At 56.6% G+C, this 21,980-nt stretch overlaps 1 protein-coding gene across 1 annotated transcript; it reads right to left on the reverse strand.

Annotated features, from left to right (window-relative positions):
* Nucleotides 1-87: 87 nt before the first annotated feature.
* Meltf (melanotransferrin) lies at nucleotides 88-21,940 on the reverse strand. Its single transcript, XM_021255204.2, has 14 exons — nucleotides 18,740-21,940; nucleotides 17,890-17,989; nucleotides 16,963-17,145; nucleotides 15,991-16,147; nucleotides 15,053-15,120; nucleotides 11,909-12,096; nucleotides 11,232-11,412; nucleotides 10,671-10,822; nucleotides 9,150-9,246; nucleotides 6,968-7,159; nucleotides 6,655-6,811; nucleotides 6,492-6,559; nucleotides 5,225-5,412; nucleotides 88-3,528 (listed from the first exon to the last, which is right to left on the reverse strand). The coding sequence occupies exons 1-14, from the start codon at nucleotides 19,004-19,006 to the stop codon at nucleotides 3,172-3,174; spliced, it is 2,355 nt and encodes a 784-aa protein (XP_021110863.1). The 5' UTR covers nucleotides 19,007-21,940; the 3' UTR covers nucleotides 88-3,171.
* Nucleotides 21,941-21,980: the final 40 nt, after the last annotated feature.

Here is a 21,980-nt window from a genome sequence, read left to right on the forward strand (position 1 = left end):
GGCCTGCTCAGCCCGAGACCAGGCAAGGAGGCCTGGGCACTTCGACCAGGGCAGTGGGAGGCTGTACTTTATTTTTTGTTGGTTTGCTTTTTATTTATCCATTCCACAATGAAAATGGTTAATGACTTACAGTGCTTTAAAATTCAAATTAGACAGTTTAAAGAAATGGAAAATAAAGTTTAAAGAAAGTAAAAATTACCCCTAAATCCCACCAACTGGAGAGAGTCACTGTTAACAGTTTGGTGAACAGATTTCCAGACAGCTCCGTGTGTGTGTGAGTGTGAGTGTGTGAGTGTGTGTGTGTGGTTTATGTTAATGGGAGCACAGACTGTTTTATAACCTGCTCTTTTTACTCAACAATATGTCGCAGAGTCTTTCCAACTTGTAAATGGAGCTCTCCCCTTCCCGCAACGCCTGCAGACTGTCCACTGAGATGAAAGTATAGACCAGCTTTTTGTTGTCCAACACAGTACTGAGGGGCATTCAGATGTTTCTAGTATTTTGCTATTCTAAAAACTCAGCCAGACATTGTGGTGCAGGTCTGTAATCCCAGCACTCAGGAGGCTGAGGCAGGAGGATCACCCAGGAAAGGTTCACTTTCTGTCCCCAAAAGTTCAGAGTGGGAAGCAGCAGCAGCAGGACAGCTCCAGTGACTGCAACAGCGTCATGTGATACAAAGACAAGGTCTCAATTTATGCCACAGTGTCGCTAAGTTGACCTGGCTTCATGATGATGGGGCTGACAGCAGGGTACATGGCCTGTGTGCACTGGCTTGCAAGACCCAGCTGTGACAAAGGGCTTCAGTGACCACTGGGGGCAGCCCCAGGGCAGGGGAAGGGCAGGAGCCTTGGGAGAGGGCAGAGGGGCCCTGACCCAGACCAGTGGGCCACCTGCTCAGCTCCCTCTGGGACTCAGCTTGCCAAAAATGAGATGTGGGGGCTCATTTTGGAGGGATGAGGCAGTGGGGGGCAGCGGAGATGCCTGAGGATCGGGTACCGGGAGGCTGGGGACAGAGGCAGCCTGGGTTGTTGAGCACCTCGGGGCCAGGGAAGCAGCCGGTGAAGAGCTGGGCCCGGCTGGCTGGAGGCTAGAGGTGCAGCAGATCCTGACTGCTCCCAGACCTCAAGGCTATGAGCCGCTGCTGGGGATCTGGGTGGGGCAGGCCCTGGGGCACCTAAGACAAAAAGGGATTCAGCACAGAGAGTTTCAGAGTCCACACCTCTCCAGGGTGTGGCACAGGGCTGTTCGGCTTTATTTTACTTCAGAAACAAACCAACCTCCCTCAGCAGCACACACCAGCAGCAGCCCCTTCCCAAGGCCTGACAATCAGCTGTTGTCACAAGTGGCACAGGCCGCACACACTTCTCTTTCCACACATCTTCCGTAACAAGAAAGGGTATCAGTCATCAGGAGAACCCGCGGTAAAGGCTGGGCCTCCGAGGCCTGGCTCCTCTGCCCTCGCAGTGGGGTGAGGGGTGTCCCTGCGAGTGACCAGAACTCCTCCGGGTGCTGCCTCCTTCGCTGGTGCCCACAGGTGGGGGCGAGCACCAGGAACCTGGCCTGTCACTCGCATCCCTGAGGCCCCCCGCAGATGGAGACACAAATAGCTCCAGGCCCACGCGCCTCCCAGCCCGTTAACAGGGCTGCTTGCTCCTGTTTCTTCTCTTCTTATTTATTTTTTCAAGGGAGCAAAATTCAGAATAAGACCTGGCAGTTCCGGAAAACTTTTTCTGGCTCCTCAGAGAACCATGGGAAACTGGACGGGAGGGAGGCCTTGCTGCTGCCTCTTACCAGGCTGGGACTCAGGGACCTTTCCTCTGGACACGGGAGGTGCGGGGGACTGGGGAAGAAGATGGCGCTCACCCCAACACCTGGCCTCACCCTAGCACCCAGTCTTCCGGCTTTGGTTCCTCTGCCCGGCTTCTCAGGGGCCCTGAGAGTGAGGCCTGGGCCACCTCCTGCTCCCAGTCTGGAGACCACGTGGTGACACTGTGCAGGAGCAGGCTGAGGCAGTGGGGTGCCACCATGGGGCAGGGGAAGAAGACAACCTTCAGCTGAGCCCAGAGGCAGAACTATGCCCAGAAAGTGTAGGTGCAGCTCAGTTCCCACCAGGCAGGGCCGGCTCAAGGACTGTGCCCCCCACAGATGGGCTTAGGCAGGAGGTGGGGTCACAGCGCCCAGCCTGGCATCAAGACCCTTGCTTGGAAACTTCCGCTTTGGCAGCATTTCCTTCCTCCAAAGGTCCCTCTGGGGCTGCATCCTCACAGCGTGGCTCTGGGCAGACACTGGTGTCTGGGGCTGGGGGGTGACACCGTGCTCCTCCGGGGCCCAGCTGCGGCCCCATCTCTAGGGACCTTCCTTGACACAGCGTCCTCAGGAGGGAGGTGGGACCGGAGCCCTGAGGACAACGAGCCCAGCGGGTGTAGGGGCTGAGGCCAGCCCGTGGCATTCACACCTCCCCGGTGCTGCACAGCGGAGGGGCCTGTGGGAGGCCACCCCGCTGTCTCCCCAGCAACTGGTCCAGGAGGCTACGAGTAGGAGGCTGCAAGTTCGGGGCGCTGAGCCAGCTGGGTGGCGTGACTGGGCCGTGGGCCAGAGCTGGGGGCTCGGGTGGGGGGCGTGGCTTCTGCACTCATCCTGATGATCGCAGGGCTGTGAGAGGTCCTCGCAGTCCCTTCCATCACGGATTCTCCAGGCTATTCCTGGCCATCTGCAGTCCCGGGAGGCAAGCTGGCCAGGGCTGCTCTCAGAGGCGGCTTGGGAGGATGAGGCCAGCAACGAGGGGCAGCAGGAGCAGCCAGGAAACCCCGGGGACAGCGACTGGTGTGAGGGGAACAGTGGGCTAGGGCAGGGACGCCTGGGTCCCCACTGCCCCCCACCTTCTACTCTGTCATGCTGTTCCTTTCCCTCCTTTCTTTTTTTTGTACCGGGGATCGAACTTGGGACCTTGGGCTTGCGAGGCAGGCGGTGGCACCACTGAGCTAAATCCTGGCCCCTCCTTTCTTTACATATTCGTTCATTTCCGAATCATACCACATGCATGTTTATCCTGTTGCCTCACATCCTCTCTGGACTCCCCTTTTTAGCATTTATGCTCATTATCCATTTCTACTTGGGTGACACGGCCAGTGTCCCTGGGGGAATTGTCACAGCCTCCCTGGACACTGCACCTCAGTTACCTGTGTAACGGAGGCCCGTGCTCTGCGTTCCCAAGGCCTCCCATGCCCCTTCAGCTCCCGCCAAGTTTTTGGCTGAACTGCTCTGAATGGTGCTGGTGCATGTGCCAGGAGCCCACCCTGGGGCTGTCACGCTGCCCGCCTGTACCCTACCTGGGCCTGAACACGGCGGTGTCAGGAGCCCCTCCATGGCTCTCACGTAGTCAGGCCCCAGCCACCCGAGGTATGTGCTCTTCTCCGCGACAGGAACCAGCCGGACTGTAACGTCCTGGAAAAGCAGGTCTTGGCCTCCGTATTTGTAGGAGTCAAACATCTGGAACCCGTTCTTATTGTTGTCCTCTCCGTACAGCTCCTGGAAGCACCACAGGCACCTGCTCTTCATTGAGCCTTAGAGGTAGGGGACCCAATGCCAAGTGACCTCAGGGTGCCAAGCCGGATGGTAGTCCACCGCTTGACCACTGTGGGCCTCTGTCATCGAACGGTGTGGAGAGGAATGTCCAGAGACACCACTCTGAGAGTCATTCAGGAAAGTGACACCAAACCAGTTCTTTCTGGGGTGCAGAATGGAAGGGTGCAACTTGCAGGAGGACAGACACAGCAAGGAGGGTGCGGATCCAAGGGCTGAGTGCTTTGCTTGGCCGGCTCTGCATTTCTCAACCCTTCCTATAATGCCTCTGCTACTCTCTTTGCTGGGACTCTTTGGACTGAATGTCTATGGACAACCCTAAAAAGAGACTGGAGGGCCGGGGATTTAGCTCAGTGTTTCCAGCCCCTGCCTCACAAGCGCAAGGTCCTGAGTTCGATCCCCAGTACCAAAAAAAAAAAAAGAAAGAAAAGAAACTGGAGGTAGCAGTCCCTGTTCTCTGTAAACAAAGGACATCTAGAGAGAATGCATAGTCACTGGTCAGCTGCTAGGTCATCATAGAATAAGGAAGGAGAACTGAAGGGCTGTCAGTCTTTTTGCCAGGGACTCACACATTGGTCCTCTTGAAGAGCTGATAGAACTATTAGCCTTCTCCCCAGAGAAATGCACGTCCACATGGACTCTTCCCACATTGTTTCAGAGGCCTTAGGCCGCCCCCCAGGCCTGGAGGGTGGAAGGGCAGGGATAGAGGGACTTTGTAGGGAAGATGAATTCAAACTTTAGGGCGAGGCCCAGAGAGCCAGGGCCTCTGCAAGTCTGCAGTGCTGGCGGGGGGAGGGCACAGGAGGGGTAAGAAACCAGGGGCTCCTCAGACAGCCCGGGTTCGGGTTCTACATGTGTCTTGGATGTACAGCCAGCAAGACCTGGCCAGCTGGATGCATGCAGGTGTGGGTCAGAGGTGGAGACAGACACACAGGAGCTATCCGTGTGTGTGTGTGTGTGTGTGTGTGTGTGTGTGTGTGTATGCTATGTCACGACACCAGGCTGGATGCTCTCAATAAGGTGGTGGATGCAGACAGAGAACAGGGCTTTTCCAGGCCAGCAAGACTACGGGGGCCTGCAAAGGAGACTGAGGTGGAGAGAAGCCAGGCCAGCACAGGCAACTGGAACCACAAGAAGGGATTGGAACTCTGGGAGGAGGGGGCTGTGGCCAATGCTGCCCAGGGGTCAGGAACAGGACCGAGAAGTGGCCACCGGCTTTAGCTGCATGAGTAACCGTGACCTTGACAAGGGCCTGTCCCAAGCAGTCTCTGTCCTTGAAAAGGACCAGGAGAAGATGGTACCAGGGCAGAGACGACGCTTTGGAGGAACCTTGCTCTAAAAGGGAGTAGGATTATGGTTACAAGAGGATGTGTGGCAGAGAGAGCTCATTTGCTTTACACAAACGGTGGGAAGAACAGTGTATTTGTGTGTTGGTGGGAGTGGCCCTGTTGAGAAGGAAACATGGCGCAGGAGACAGAGGGGTCAGTGCAGGAGGATGGACCCTGGGCAAGGGAAAAGCACAGAATCTTCCTCTGGGGCCCCTCAGTTTCCCCTGAGGCTGCTTCTGGTCCACAGTGGGCCCCTGGGAGGCTTGGCTCACCACTGCAACCCTGCCTCGGTGACCCCAGCCCTGCTGGCTCACCTGGGCCTTGTCCAGGAGTCCGAACACAGGAAAGGTGTTGGTGTCAGGCCGCACCATGACGGCGTGGGCCGGGACCTTGGCCAGGCTGCAGGCTTGGAACTGGTGTACCTCCGCACGTGCCCCATTGGGGCACAGTAGCTGGTAGTCCTGGTGCCTGAGCCCAGCTGCCCAGGGCTCGGTCGTGTGGCCTGGGGACAGTGTGGGGTGGGGAGAAGTGTGAATGGAGTCTCTGGGACCCTTTATTGTCAGTGACAGAGGCATGCCAGGTGTGGGAGAGGAGTGGGAGCTTGTACTAGTGGGGAGAGGGGAGCACCGCCTCCATGACTAGAGCTTTGCAGCCAGGAAGGTAATATAGGGCAGGCATTGTTGCCTCCATTTTACAGATGTGGAAACTGAGGCCCTTTACCCCTCCCAGGTGAGGAGCTGTGTCTGTGTGTTATGCCCTCAGGCCTGGGCATGGAGAGTGGTGGTTGATTGCACCCCTACACATTGAGCTTCTCAACCTGGAGGCGGAATGGCAACACCTGTGGGTGCAAAGGGCACCCCAAAAGCCCCTGCTTGCCAAGAATCTGCGCTTTAGGCCAGCAGCCCAGTGGTGCTGAAGCAGGTGGCTGGTCCCCGGTTTCCTGAGCAAGGCCGCCCTGGGGAGTCACATAGTTCCTGCACCTTCGTGCATTCACTCAGCATCTGCCCTCTGGCTTCCAGAAGGTGCACCAGGTGGGCTCTGAGTAGCACTAAAGATAAAGGGGCCAAGCGCCCAGGAGTGGGGGCCTCGCTGCAGATGAGTCTCCTGGGATCTGAGTCTTGAAATATTGATGTTTCCTGCTGCGCATCTTACTTGCCCCGACTGATACCAATGCCCTTCCTGGCCACAGGTCTGGGGTGTCAGGACCGAGTGGAGGCCAACAAGGCCCCAGCATATGGGGTTTCAAAGCCTGGTTGGATAGCAGGAAGTCTGGGTGCCAGGTGTTGGGGAGGAGCCTGTAGCCTTAGAACAGACCGCAAATGGAGTTGGGAGCAGGGCCAGCTTGGAGGCTCGGCAGCAGATGGGAGCTCGGAGCTCAGTCTGGGGTCCCGGGACAACTCTAGGGAAAAGCCCGCCTGTGTCACATGTCTGGGGTGAGCCCTGCCCTTGCCCGGAGTCTTCCAGACTGAGCTCTCCCCACTGCTGCTCTGGCCCCCAAAGCCAGCAGCACCTGAGGCATAGATTGTATTGGGGACAGGAAACAGCCCCCCATGCCTGTCTGCACTCTGGCCCCTCACGTACCGTTTGTGTTGTCAAAGACAGTCGTGTGCTTCACAAAGGCAATGTCCCCTGCCTTCTCCGTCAGGCACCTGCCAGCCAAGAGAGGGCAGGCAGGTGTCGGAGGAGGGTCCCCGTCCTGGGGCCGCCCCAGGTCCTCCCTCCACCCCTGCCTGCTGCTGCGTACCTGAAGGCCCCGCTGTCGCCGAAATACCTCTCCTGGCTATTGGCCACGCACTTGTTTCGACCTTTTTCATCCCCCTCGCAGATAGCGCACAGTGAGGATGGGTATTTCCTGGCCTCGCTCCCGGGCACACAGCTGCCATTGAAGACCTCGCTCATCCCTGGCAGAAAGACAGCCAGGGAGAGGTATGCCCATCAGCCTTTGCTGGCACTCCCTCAGTGACCAGGGACTCACTGCCTTCTCAGTTACACTTTTCCTATGGAGAGACATGGTGGGCGACTGAGGAAGTCTGGTCTGGGTCCCTCAGGGACTGTACCTTGGATCACATTGCAGTCCCGGGGCCGGATGGAGCCCGTGTAGACGAGGGTGCCCATGGGCACAGTCCAGCCGGCGGGGCTGTCCACACTGGGGTGGCAGGAGCGCTTGCCGCGAAGCTCATTCAGGCTGAAGGCTGAGGAGATGTCCCGCCTCACCAGGGCCACGGCGTAGTACGAGCTGCTACTGTTCTCTGAGGGCACAGGGAAGTCACACAGGGGCCGACCCTCCAATCCGTTCCCCCTGCTTCTTGTGTGACCTGCTTCAGTGGTGACCTGCCCCGGGGGGCCCAGGCTGAGGCCTCAGCTGCTCAGGGCAAGGCCAGCAGGTCCCCAGTCCCCGAGAAGTAGCCCGGGGCTACTCTGCTGTCAGCCTCAGCCCTCACTCCACCCAACAGCCCTTGCCCTGGGCCTTCTGTCCCCTTATAGCCTGAGAGCATTTCCCTCAAGGCACAGAAACCTGCAGATTTTCTCTAAGCCTGGAGATCGCGAATAGCCTAGTAAAGGGACCAGGTCAGCCCAAGGTGGCCACTTAAAAAAACAGAGGCCAGGGCCAGGGATTTAGCTCAGTGGTTCCGGCGCCTGCCTCACAAGTGCAAGGTCCTGAGTTCGATCCCCAGTATCAAAAAAAAAAAAAAAAAAAAAGACGGAGGCCAGGCCATGCCCAGGCCACTGAGAGGTGTGAAAGAGCTGACAAGGGAGGCGACAGGCCCCTTCCCTGGGGAGAAACCAAGGCTGCCCCAAGACTGCGTGGGGGCCCACGTTTGTCTGGTGGTATAGGGTCAGGGGACTGTAGACAGGAAAATAGAATAGGGGCCTCATTAGGTCTCCTAGCTAATCCTGACTAGAAGGAGTTAAAAACAAACTTTACTGCAGAAATTTCTCTGGAAACAGGTGAAAGACAGGGCTAGAAAAAGAGAGAAAAACCAGATAAACAAAGGCACCAAATGACCTAGGGCCTTGCACCAAGAGGCCAGAAAAAGAGCTGACAGGCAGGACACAGAGAGAAAGCCACGTGCATAAACGATAAGCCGCCCCCACCTCCAATAAAATATAGAAAAAAACAAATGTGGGGGCTGACTAACTTTAAGGCAGTGTGTACTCCCACTATGCACTAAATATACACTGTATGCATGTGTATTCACTCTAGAGTCACCGTATTACTCACTCCAGGGCCATTATAGGGTACAATAGATACCCACACAGCCCCGGACAAACGCCAAGCTAACCACGAATGAGAAACCCCCTTGCTGACCAGCTGCCCGGCCCAAAGATAAGGCCTTGAAAGGTAGGTCAAGGACAAGTAAACAGACAGAAAGGAGCTGCACGAAGACCCCCGAGGACATGACGTTAGACAGACATGCCCGGAAGCCAATCCAGCTATGGCCGGTTCTGTGTTGGGGGGAGAGCCCCTGACCCCCCTATAAAAGCAGCTGGGAACAAAGGGCCCAGGGGTCCTCCATCTTTCTGGAGCCCCTACCCTGATTCTTTCTTATCAGGGTAGCCATCTACCTTCTCCTTTCCTCTCTCTTCTGTTTCCTCTTTACAAATAAAGTGTCCCCCTTTTGTTAAACTTTGTCCCTCTAATATTTTATTGGGACTGAGTTCATGATCCTGGTGTATTCTTGCCCCGCAGGACAGCGGTACTCTTCTGCCAGATGTGACATCTTTGGTTCCCTGACCAGGAGATGTGACAGTGGCCTGAGGTGCAAAATGGTTTATATATATATTTTTTATTAACGGGACCACAGGGCTTGGGAAACTTCCGGTAAAGTGTCTGTTAATATTTTAGGCTTTGCAGACCACAGACAGTCTCTGTCATGTTTTATTTTATTTATCTTTTGGTACTGTGGATTAAAGAGTCTTTGCACAGAGCTACATCCTTAGCCCTTTCTTAATTTTTTATTTTGAGTCAGGGTCTCTCTAAGTCACTGAGTTGCCCAGGCTGGGCTCAAACTCAGGATCCTCCTGCCTCAGCCTCCCAGAGTGTTGGGATTATTTTTTCTACAGGTGTTCCCTGCATAGATGGGAAAATTGAGGCCCAGGACAGAGGGGTTTTCTGGTGACAGAAGGCAACTAGCCTAGGGGGAGAGGGACTGGGGAGGGCTGGAGCTCCTAAAAATGGCAGAGGGGACAAGTTTTCCTGTTTATAAGACACCAGCCACCACCTGGCATGGCATTTACCAGTATAAGACTCCCCGGCTGCTGGGACCAGCCCAAACATCTTCCCTGCCGTGTAAATGTCTTCACCCCTCAGGGTCACAGCGTCGATGTGTCCATCCTGGAGGGAACAGAGAGTGGCCGGGATCAGGATGCTTTGGACACTGGGGTCCGATGGCAAGGCCTGTCCCTGGGAGGTGGAACCTGTCCTGCCCATCCATCCCTCCCTCTGCTGTGGAGAGGCCTGGCCTGGAGGGAGGGCTGAAAATGACCAACAGGGGCACTCCTGTCCCTTTTCCGGGCCCAGCGTGTCACCAGGCCTGCCTCGTGCTGGGGCTGGGGACCCATGGCTGCCACCCTGCAGAGGTCTGAGGGGCCATCTGGCCAAGGGCTGGTGCCTGGTGTGAGTGGGATGCATACTGGTTGGACATATGTGCAAAGGAAATAATGGCCCGGGTCTTAAAAGATGGATGTTTCAGCTGCTGGGAGTGGTACACGCCTGCGATTCCAGTATTCTGAGGCAGAAGGACTGCAAGTTCCAGCCCAGCCTGGGCAACTTAATGACTTAGGGAGACAATGTCTCAAAATAAAAAATAAAAAAGGACAGATCTGGAGTCCTCCAGGTCACCTGCACCCTTGTCCCTTCTGAAGCCTCTGGACAGGTGGCCCGGGCTCTGCAAAGGGCTAACTGGTAACCTGGGGCAAGGCCAAGGAGCACAGAGGTGGGCCTCAGGAGGTGCCCATGCCCCCAGCCCTGAGGCAAGAGAGCAAGGGTAGCAGAAGTGGCATGGTGTTCTGAGCCCGGAGGGTGCAGCTCTGGGTTCTTCCCCTTCCAGACCTCCTGGGATGGACACAGAGTGGGGACCACAGCCATGGCCCTGCCTGGAAAAGGTCCCTTTCCTGGGTCACAGAGCAGCTTGGAAATGGACGTTGGAGCCACCAGACACTGTCCCCGAGGCCTTGGGAGCCTCTGAGATGCTCTGAGCCGTGCCTCTCCTTCCTGGGCCCTGAGCAGCTGCCAGGTGTCATGAAGTAAAGAGCCCACTGCCTCCAAGGCCCCTTTCTTCACATGGGGTCAGGGTGCAGTGTCAACTTGATTGGCTTGGGAATCTGCCCTGGGGCCTGTGTGTGTCTGAGAGGGTCACAGAGGGTGTGGCCTTGGGGTCAATATCTGCTCTCTCATCCCTTCCTCTCTGGCACTGCTCCTGGCTCTGCTTCATGGCTGCCATGAACTAAGCAGCTTTGCTCCACCAGACCCTTCTGCCATGCTGTTTCCGCCTTGGAGCCAGCCAACTATGGACTGAATCTCCTTAAAATGTGAGCCAAACTCAACCTCTGAAAGATGTGAGCCCATTCCTGCTGTGTGCATGGGGACACCGAGGCTCAGGAAGGGCAAGGGGTTGCGCAGGCCACAGGTCTGCTCCTGACCTGCAGTGGTTCCCCCCTGACCTGCAGTGGTCCCCCTTTCTCTCTGGCCTTTCACAAGAGACAACCCCTCCCTCACCCTGCACTGCCCCTGGGTGTCCTCGGGCCACACCAGCACACCTGGATCTGTGTCATGCACTGCAGTGGGGAGTTGGCCCACACACACTGGATTTCCGGCTTGAGCTTCTGCTGGTTGAAGGCCATCGCCATGTCGCCACACTTCCGGAACTCGGGTGTGGACAGCACGCACCAGCGTAGGAAGTGGGGTAGCTCTGTTCAGGGGTTTTGTTCAGAAAGGGTTAGGGTTCCTCTTTCATGGGGCTGTACAAGGCTGCAGTGTTTCCACCTCAGTGTCGGCTACCCCATGTCCCTGGCTATTGGAGGGGGATTTATGGGGCCAGGGGACTGGAGACAGGAAGCCCGCATTTTAGGTGTGGGTTTGAGACAGTCTTGCTAGGTAGTCCAGGCTGGCCTAGAACTCCCGGCAATCCTCCTGCCTCAGCCTCCGGAGTGCTGGGATTACAGGAGTGCACGTCCACGCCTGGCAAGGGCAGAGATGCCGGCTCCTTAAGCTCCCAGGGAAGTGAAGTGGAAGTGACAGGTTCCCATAGAGCCCCAAGATATCCACCTGGGCCACCTCCCCAGAGCCCTGGATTGGCAGGAGCAGGGACAAGGACTCACGGTTGGGGTCGCAGAGCAGGCCCTTCATGGCGTGTAGGAAGTTGCGGCCCAGCCATGCCTCATAGGTCTTCGTACCAATGGGCACCAGCTCCACAGTGGCATCCTTGAACAGCAGGTCCCTGTGGCCGTAGCTCTCTGAGCGGAACATCTGGAAGGGGCTGCCCTCATGGTTGAACAGCAGCTGCAGGGCAGGATGGCAGGGCAGCTGGTGAGGGTGGTTCGGGTGCAGCCTTTCCTCCCCACTGCAGCCACCACCACCACGTCCCACCGCCTCAGGCCAGGCGAGGCCACTCAGCCCCTCTCCTCCCTGCAGCTCCTCTAGTGGGGGCTCTGTGCAGCCCACCTGCTCCTCACACCCAGCCTCTGGGCATAGGACCTGTGGCCCAGGCCGAGCAGGTCCTGGATAGGCAATGCCAGGCAGGAGCGAGAGCCCAGCATCCGGGGGTGGACTGCGGTCCCAGCTGCAGTCAGAACCGCGAGCTCACGGTGTGCCCTGGGATGCTCCGCATCTCCCTATGTGCTCCTGTGCTCTGGTTTGGGTCTCCAGAGACTCAGAATGGAGAGGAGCAGGGGGTGTTCTGGGACACCAGGCCCCGTCTTTGCCCTGGCTCCTGCCCTGGTGAGTGGTGAGTGGCAAGCAGGAGACACCTGAAGCTCTGAGTGGGGGCCCATCTCACCTGGCCCTCGCCGAGCAGTCGGAAGAGGAGTTTTTCATCCATGTCAGGCCGGACCACCACGGCGCTTGCGGGCACCCGGGCCAGGTGGCATTGCCGCCACTCCGTGACACTGGCACGGCTGCCGTTCCTACACAGCAGCTCAAAGTCCCGTGACAGCAGAGCCTTGTCCCAGGAGGGCAGCGTTTTCCCTGGGGGCCAGAGAGGGAGGTGAGGTGTCCTGGGGTGAAAGCCCAGCATCACAAGACCAGGTGGCTATGCACACCAGGCCTGGCTCTATTTTTGTTTGGTTTGGTTTGGTTTTGTGAAACAAGGTCTCACTATGTAGCCCAGACTGGCTTCAAACTCACAGTGATCCTCCTGCCTCAGCATTCTGAGTGCTGGGATTACAGGTTTGTGCCGCCATATCTGGCTTCTATTTTCTTTTTTGTTTCTTTCTCTAATCACTTTGAATCTTGTTAACTACATCGCCGATAGGTAATTTTCCATCCTACTTTTTTCGCCATTTATGTCTCTGATGTGTTTTCCACGGTATTGGAAACTTTCCACAAAACTCATTTGTTTCGTACAGAAAAGCAAGATTATTTTGAAAGCGTGACTATCAACATCGAATAGGAATATTAGGAAGACTAATATTAAGGGCTGGACTAAACCACAGATGGTCCTACAGAATGGTATTTTTATGTCTTTTAAAATAAAATGGGAGAAGGCCTCTGCTAGGAAGCAGGAAGGGAAAGATAATGTGTGAGATTATGAAAGCTTTTTACTCCAAAGCTATTTAAAAAATTCCCCCCAGACAACAGAAATAAAGTTCATGTTTTTGTTTTTGTAATACTGGGGCTTGAACCCTGGGCCTTTACGCTGAGCTACATCCCTAGCCTGTATGTATGTATGTATTTGTGTGTATGTATGTATACACATATGTATGCATATACGTATGTTTGCATTTATTGACAAGGTCTTGCTAACTCACTAAGTTGCCCAGGCTGGCCTTGAACTTGTGATCCTCCTGCCTCAGCCTCCTGGAGTGCTAGGATAGCAGGCATGTACCACCATGAGTGACCACAAAGGTCATTTTTAATGGCTGCTCAACAGCTTATAGGACTCTTTACAATTGTTCAGTGCAATTCTCTCCCCCGCTCCTCAACTCTTCTCTCTTTTTTAAAATGTTGCAAACCCTTGCACAGATCTTTGGCTCGAATGAGACAAACACATGGTCACTTCGGTCTTTCCATTTATCACTCTTATTTCTCATCTGTGAGGAGCAAAGCCCTGTTACTTCACTACTTTAGACACTTAGGTCAATCTCACTCTCTTGCTCTTAGCAATTTTTTGGCATAAAGATATTCCTTTAAAAATTTACTTGCTAGCCAGGTGTGGTGGCACAACCTGTAATCCCAGCACTAGGAAGGCTGAAGCAGGAGGATCGTCATGAGTTTGGAGGCCAGCCTGGGCCACACAGTGAGTTCAAGATCAGCCTGAACTACACAGTGAGACCCTACCTCAAAAACCCAAAAGAAAAAAAATTACTTCCTTAGGTTTCCTTAGATTACCACAAAACTTTAAAAAAGCGGACCCCAGCCCAATACCTATTCTTACACATTTCCAGCTCTCCTGTCCTTGACCCATTCTGGGGCTGTGACTGGGTAGCCTGGGTTACAGGACTGTCCTGCCCTGGAGGCATCGTGTGCCTCACCCATTTTGGAGATGGCTGTGTCTCCCTTCTCACATCTGGTTCCTGTCTACCTCCCTGAAGTGCAGACTACATTCTGATTTGAAAGGTAACGCTGAACAACAAAAGACAATGATTTTAAAAAAATATCGACAATGATGGGACATTCTGCAATAGGCCAAAGGCTGACAGGTGGCTGGTGGTGAGCAGGGGGTTTGGTGGTAAGGGGATCTGGAGCAAAGGATATGCCTGAATGCCATCTTGCATGTGGCGATGACTCTACAACTCCATGCTTTGGACAAAACTCAGAACCGTACTGCACAAAGGGTAAATTTTACTGTGTATCATCTGTCTCTCACTTAAAAAAAAAGAAACCATCTTCAGGAAAATCCAAATTAAAGGACATTCTATAAAATAATGGGACTGACTCTTCAAAAATGTCAATGATCCTGCCTCGCAAGCGCAAGGTCCCGAGTCTGATCCCCGGCACCAAAAAACAAAAACAAACAAACAAACAAAATGTCAATGATAAAAAAAAATGTCAATGATAGAAAACACAAAGAGCGAGAAGCTGTTGCAGGATGAAGGGAGCTAAAGAGCTCTAAAATCTAAATACTGTGCATGGTTGTAGACTAGGTAATGTTCCTGAAAAAAATCACTACAAAGGGCAGAATTGTGACAATGAGTGGCCTGGAACACGGACTGCAGATCAGACAACAGTACCCGGGGCGATGGTACATTTCATGCATTTGGTCGCCAGGGTGAGGTGCAAGCGGCCCTGTTTTCAGACGACACATGCTAAAGTATTCTAGGGGCTCGGGGCAGCAGATGCGCCCTCCCCTGGGTCAGAAAACAGCCATGCATAGAAAGACTGTAACTCAAGTGTGACCCAGACTGAAAGCTGGAATTTGGGGGAAAGAAGAGATGAGAAAGTAGCAAGGAGAGGCTGTGTCTGTGACTGCAGCCTTAAAAGAAAGTTGGTGTTTCTTTGGGCTTTGAACTTGTTTCTATGCAGCTTCTTTTATTTTTGTTTAATCAAATAAACAAGAGGGGTTTCCCGCAGGGAGGGGGAGAATACATGGGTATGCTTTGAATCTTTTTTATTTATTTGGATTTTTTGAGACAGGGTCTCTCTATGTAGTGTAGGCTGGCCTTGAACTCATGACATTCCTCCCGCCTCAGCCTCCTGAGTGCTGGGATTAGAGGTATGCACCAGCACACTTGGCTGCAAACTTTTCTTTTAAAAAAGCAGACTAATCTTCAAGTGGAAATGGACAAAACCAAGCTACAGGCAAATCTGAGCCCAGCTCAGCTGCTCACTGACCCTGGCCTGCAGAGAGGCTGGGATCCCACAGGGAACCGGGACACTTAGGGACTGGGTGCTCAGGGTCCTCGAATGAGGGTGCCAGGACTCAGATGACACTGAACCCAAGTGCCTGCCCTGCCCTGCCCTGCCCTGCCCAGGCCCCACTCACCGTCTGTGTTCTCCAGCACCGTGCTGTGTCTCACGAAGGCCACGTCCCCTGCCCCTTCTGCCAGGCACCTGTGGAATGATGCCATGAGCCCGTGGGCTGAACTCTTCCTCCGCCCAGTGGAAGGTCTGGCCTGGGTTTCAGCGGTGGCTGTGGGGCACCTGGTCCCCACTTCTGCAGCCTCAGTGCCAACTCCCTGTGGCTTCTCCAAGTTAGGGACCCTTTGGTGCCTGGCCCTGCATAATCAGCACAGGCCAGGCCTGGGAGGGGAGGGGTCTGTGGGTGCTGCTGTCTTCCGTAGCTGGGACACTCAGGGTGTTTTGAAGGTGACCCTGCCCTGACCCAAAAATCCATGGCCATGGGGAGACCATGACCTGTGTATTCTCCGTGTCACTGGCATGGGAGACAGGTCGGCCCTGCTGGGCAAAGCGGCTGCTGGGGACCCCACAGCCAGAAAAAAAGCGGGGACTGGATGGGGGTGGGGGTGGGCAGATGACAGAAGAGCCTGGGGACCCCAAGATTGGAAGGAGGTGCAGATGGATGGGGTGGCGGGGGATGCCGTTTCTGTTCTCTGTGGCCAAACTCCCAGAGTCCCCTGCTCCTGGTAGGGACACTGAGGACAGGGTGGCCGGGGGATTCAGAAACTTCCACTGCTTGTGTCTTCCTTCAGATCCATAGAGGGCTTACCCTAAGCGCCACAGAAATGCCCACCTGCACTCCACCACCCACTGCTGCCCTGCTGGCTGGAGACCCCGTGCAGGGACCGGGCAATGGCCAAAGGGCTGCTTTCTTCCCTCTGAGCAGTCCCTCCTCTACACCGAACTGCCCGGTGCATCTGGGTCTATGTTTGTAAACCACCCGCCACAGAACCTAGGAAGGGCGCTTTGATGCTGCAAATCCGCCCGCCACCCGGGGGCCCCTCCAAGCCCTGGCTTCCCTACCGGAAGGCCCCGCTGTAGCCGTAGTATCTCTCCAGGGGGCTGCTGTCACACACCCTCTTCCCAGAGCCGTCACCCCTGCAGGCGCGGCACAGGGACAGCGAGTGATTGGTCTCTCCTGCACCAGGGACGCAGCTGCCCCCAAAAAACTCGCTGACAGCTGCAGGAAAGAGGCAGAGAGCGGTCACTGAATCGCTTTGTCCAGACCCGAGGTTTAGCGGGAGCCTGGGCTCAGCAGGGACCTGTCTGGGACCTTCTTCTTCTTTTTCTTCTTCTTTTTAAAAGTCTTTTTAATTTTTTGATTCAGGGTCTTGCTATGACTGAAGGTCACTGGGGTAGGGGGCTCATCCTGGGGCTCATTTCCAAGTCAGTGCTGTGGGGTTGATCAAGGGGGCTGTTACTTAATGAGCAGAGGGGACTGGAGAAGAAGAACTCACATTTGTCCCAGCCCAGCCCTGCTTGCTCTTCATCTGGCAGGGACGGCCCCACCTCTTCTCTCTGTGTCCCTGAAGGAGTGGGTCTTTTGCAAATGCACCTTGGGAGGGAGACCACCCGAGAGGCTGTGGCCCACGGCCTTGGGGCTCCTGCTGGTCTACACTGCTGGCCGGCTCGATGGCCATGGGAACTTTCTGGATGCAGCTTGTTTCTTTCAGTAGCTTGTTTGGGTCTCTGTGAATCTCTGACCCTGTGCCCTGCACCAGGGCTGTACCAGTGGGAGCTGCTCCTGCACTGGGCCCTTGTGCCTGGCTATGTCACGTGGCACACGGGGACCAGGAGCACGAGCTCTGCTCTGCAAGGGCCCGAAGAGTGGAGGAAGTGCCACCCCACTGTTGTCAGAGACCCCCCAGAGGAAGTGGGACTCGGCTGCACCTTAGCAGGGTGCAGGAAGAAGTGAGGCCGTGGGGTCTCCCCAGGGGAAGGGATGAGAGGGGCAGAGGAAAGGAGGGTGGCCCTGTGCCGGCCCGAGGTCCTCACCCATGAGCATGTCACAGCCCATCACGGAGAGGCGGCCGCTCCCCACCAGGAAGCCCACAGGCACATTCCAGCCCGCTGTCCGATGGAGGCCCGTGTGGCAGGACCTCACGCCCTTCAGGGTGTTGACGGTCACAGAGGAGTTCTTCCGGACCACAGCCACGGCATAGTAGGAGGTCCCAACCTCTAGGAGGGGACAGGGAGTAAGGCTGCCAGCCCCCCTGCAGGGATGCTGGAGGTGAGGGTGGGCGCTGGGCAGCGCTGGTCTCACGCACCTGCCGCCAGGCCCCGCCAACCTAAGCAGCTTGGTCCTCCGGGGCCGCCTCTGGGTGAGCCACACTCTCTTTCTTTCTACTTCTGTATTTTTGGGTGCTTATTTGTTCTGCTCTCTGAGGCAGAAACGGGCTCTCTTGCTTACTCCATGCTCAACAGCGGGGTTGAGGCGAATGAAGAGGAAGAGCTGTACTGCAGGCCAAGGAGACAGGGCCGTTCTGCCTTTTAGTGGAAAGGCTGCCTTATTGGCAGAGCTGCACTGTGTCCTGCACCACTGGACAATCACTAATTCAGCTCGTGGCCAGCGAGGGCTCCTCCAAGGCAACCCCTGTATGGACCAGGTCCACAGCTGACTGCGTCCTCCGGTCTGCAGCTCTGGCCACCACCTGTCGCCCACCCCCTTCACATGCTGTGGCAGGGAGCACGCATGCTGATGCCCTGGTGCTCAGCGCCACACCAGGCGTGGGCAGGGAGGGCTCAGTGGGCGGTTGGGGGGCTGTTGTGCTCGAGAGGAAGAGCAGGCTTGGGCCAGCTCTGTATCCTCAGCTCTCTTGCTCTGGAGTTTCAGAGACCCAGGGGGACCTCGGAGGGCTTGGGGGCCTGGGGCTCCAGGACAGGGCTCCTGTCCCCAGGGAGCTGTCTGCAGCCGCCCCTCACCTGCATCATACAGCTCGCCCAGCACGGGCTTGAGGCCGTGCTCCTTCCCCGCCTCGTAAATGGCTTCTCCATTGAGGGTGACGGCGTCGGCCTTCTGGGCCTGGGAAGAAACTCGCTGTCAGCCCCTCCCAGCCCCCTGTCCCACTGCTGCGAAGTTGGTGACAACGCCAGAAGGCACCGGGCCTTCCAAAGCCCTGGAAGTCCACACCATCCACCTGGTGCGGTCCTGAAGGGCCCAGGACTCCTCCTTGCTACCAGGCCAAGAACTCACCTTGCTGTAGTAACTATGCTATTTTAAAAAATAAGATTACTTTTCCGCTGCCTACCTTGAAAGCACAAGGTCCCGAGTTTGATCCCCGATACCAAAAAATAAAGTTTATTTTAAATACAAACAGCACAGCCTTGTTCGTGTGTTCTGGACCCTATGGGTAGAGTCCGAGCTCGGCACAGTTGGTTTCTTCCCTGTCCTGGGATTGGGTCAGGTCCTGGGCACCTTGGGGCCGAGCTCCCAGGAGGACCCAGGTCTCCTAGCCCTGGCCCTGGCACCTGTCCTTTGCTGTACCGCCCAGCCTCAGAGATGGGTGGAGCCAGGTTGGGGTCTCATGATACACATGTGTCCCCACCCCACCCACCCACCCTGCCTCGGATCCTCGAAGCCTCCTGCTGGCAGCTCTGTGCACAGTGACTTGCTGTGCTGGGCACCGGGAATCACTGCCACCTGCAAATCAGCCCTTGTTCCTATCACCAGGCCCCAGCTGATGTTGAATGGTGTTGTCACACACTGCCCCTCCCCCAGAGCCCTCCGGCCTGGGCTGGTGGTGGGCAGCAGGGTGGAAGGGAGAGGCCTCACCGAGATGAGCTGCGTGCAGTGGAGGGCCGAGGTGCCCTGGACACAGGCAATGAAAGGCTGGATGCCCACTTCCTGGAAGGCCTTGCTCATGTCCTTGCACTTCAGCTGCTCCGCATCCGAGATGGTGCACCAGCGCATCTCCGTCACCTGCTCCCCGTTGAGCACTGGGGAGCACAGGGACAGTGAGGCCCAGGTCCCTGACCTCACCCAGCCCACGGCTGCTAGGGAGGGTGGCTTCAGTAGCGCTATAGGATCCCACTGGCCCATACAGCTTGTCCCTGGGCACACCCTGAGTCTGGGAAAGGCTGTGCTGGGCCCCTAGTTCAGGGACATGGGCAGTGGTAGGTGGCATGGCCAGAACCTGGCCATCACTGGCTGTCACAGAGGAGCGAAGGGGCTTCTGGAGTTGCCCACTGGTTTCCCTGCCTGGGGTGCAGCCTGGAGGGAGTTCGGAGCTCCTGCCCCTCTGTGGACCAACAAAAAGAGGGTCCAGGGTCCTTGCTCAAAGTGCCCAGGGGTCTCCTTATGAGCTGGGACACGGGATGGAGGTGGTCTGTGATCTGCCTGTTGCAAGCGCCCCTCAGTGGGGACAGGGCCAGGTCCCCAGAGCACACGGGGAGGCTGGCTGGGGTCAGGGTCCTGGACCCCTAGCAGGTGACTAGCAGGTGACTCCGGGTGAGTTCACTGGCCTCTCTGCCCTGTTTCTAAGAACACGCAGAGAAGCCACACCTTCAGGGCTGGACGGGGGTCAGAACGCAGCTGAGACTCCCGGGTCCCCACTGGACTTCTGCTTGGACCCTATCTCTTGGCTTGGGGTCCCCAGGGCCAGTCTCCTCCCCTGCAGCTGCGACCCTCATCCCCCACGGGGGCCCCACGGTGTGTGCAGGCTCTGTCCTGTGCCTGGGCCCAGTGGGGCCGACCCCGTGACCTCCGTGGGCTGCTGCTGCAGGGACCCAGCCTTGCGCTCTGCTCTCCTGTCCCCCTATCTTTGGGAACCCCTCGGGGCCCGGGGAACAGACAGGAGCAGGTCCCTCCGGGGTCCCCGACACCTCAAGGCTCTCACCACCCCGCCACAGCCCGCGACCCCGCTCCAAGGCCCGGCGCAGGCCGCCTCCTCCAGGAAGCCCTCGGGACGTCGAGGTCAGGGTTCCCCCTGCCGTCCTCGCGCCTTCCCTGCTCAGGACCCGCTCCCCAGGGACCCCGGAGGACCCCTCCCTCCGCAGCCGGGCAGCCTCACCGGCGTGCAGGCACAGGAGCAGCCACAGAGCCGCGCGGCGGCCCCGCATGGCGAGTCCGGACGGCGGGAAGGCAGCGTTGCGGAGGGCGGGTCGGGCGGGTTGCAGGGAATCCGCGGCTTGGATGGCTCCTGTCCTCTCCGCGCCGGGCTACTTAAGCCCCGGGAGTCCCCGCCCCAGCATCCCACACCTCGCCCCTGGGCGGCCAAGTCGACCCCGGCTGCTCTCGGGCGCCCCCTGCTGGACTCCAGCCCTGGGCCCACTCGCCGGGTCCTGTCCCTCCTCCTGTCCCCGCAGGACCCCTGCCGGACGAGAAGCGGAAATTGGGAGCCAGGGAGTCAGAGGCTGGCAGAGCCGCAGAGAGCGAGCTCTAAAGCCCCCGTGTGTCCACCTGCACACAGGGCGCACAGGCTCCGGCGTTCGGTGCGGGCTCGGACGACCCCGGTGTCGGCCGCCCCCTCTGCAAGGACCCGGGAAGGGAGGCATCGGGTCGGGGACTGCCCCGGGTCACATGGACGGGGCTGGATCCAGAGCCCACGCTCCCAGATTGCAGCGAGTTCTAGGCCAGCCTGGGCTACATAGAGAAACTCTGTTTCAACAAAACAACAACACCCCCCCCCCCACAAACAACACCCCCCAAAACCCAAAAACAAAAAAGAAAGAGGGAGGAAAGAGAGGGTTGACCATTTTTCTGAGTGGTCCTCAAAGCGAGGCTTCTGGGACAGCGACCTTAGAGTGCCCGGGAAGTTACAGGGGACGGACATTCTCAGGCCCACCCCTGAACCTTGCGGTCCAACACTTCGGGGGATGGGGTGACCAGCCTGGCTTTTTCCTGGTGCACAGTAAAGACCGAGACTCACTGTTCCGGGTAGAACCGAGGGGTGGTCCTGTGTTTCTCAGTCATCTCCTCCGTATTTGCCCACCTTCAGCCGTCACCCTAGTGAGTAGTCAGTCAGAAATGGGACATCTCCTCTTGACCCGGGGAGGGGACACGCGCGAGGAGAATGCAGAGAGCGAGGGCCCTCCGGGCCGGTCGGCGCCTACGCCTGCTCCGTGGCTGGGAAGGAGGCCCGCTCTCCTGCAGTCGGGCCGTGGAGTCGCCGCTTCTCCACGCCGGGATGATCAGCGGAAGGCAGGCAGGGTGGGCTGCAGGAGACCAGAGTTCTACGCATCGCTGCCTTGCTGTGTGACTTTGAGCAGGTTGACCCCCACTTTGGGCTTCAGTTTCTCCCTGTGTAAAAGGCAGGTGATGAGGTCCCTGCCATGCTACCCTCCTTCCCCTCCTGTCCGCTGGAATTCTGAGGGGATATGTGCGGTGGAAGCTGCTTCTCCACCCCAGCTGGGTCCATTGGCAGGAGGGAGCATCTCTTTCTAATCTGAACAACGCCGCCTTAAAAGAAGTGTGATCAACATACACAGTGTATGTTTAAATTTTAAAAATGTATTACATGGGTATTAATCCCCTCAAAAAAATACCCCTCCCTCCCTCTTGTCACCTTTTTTTTTTTTGGTACTGGCGATCGAACTCAGGACCTTGTGCTTGTGAGGCAGGCGCGGAACTGTTGTCACTTTCCGAAGCAGTTCTGGAAGTCCTCCTTCCTGCGTGTCTTTATGAAGCGGGATAAAAATACAGTGACTGCGGCTGCCGAGCGCCATCTAGTGGAGAGGCTGTGTCTTCCAATTTATTCGCCGTATCGGGCACCCTGGGTGTGGCTCCTGCCTCTTCCCCACAGTGACCATGAAAGGCCAACTTTTTTCATCCTCCTTTACATTTTATTTACCATAAACATTAAGATAACACAGCAAATACTGGAGAAAGGGTTTAAATAGTGATGCAAAGCTGAACACTTAAAGTTATGCTTGCTCCTCCCATCTGCTCCAATTCAGACATCATTTGCCGGGGATTTAGCTCAGTGGTTCTGGCGCCTGCCTCGCAAGTGGGAGGACCCGAGTTCGATCCCTGGTACCAAAAAACCCAACAATTCAGACATCATTTATCTTCATAT

This window comes from Heterocephalus glaber, unplaced genomic scaffold, assembly GCF_053883595.1.
Source record: "Heterocephalus glaber isolate CG9 unplaced genomic scaffold, H.glaber_assembly_v1.0 deba00001504, whole genome shotgun sequence".
Classification (NCBI taxonomy): domain Eukaryota; kingdom Metazoa; phylum Chordata; class Mammalia; order Rodentia; family Bathyergidae; genus Heterocephalus; species Heterocephalus glaber.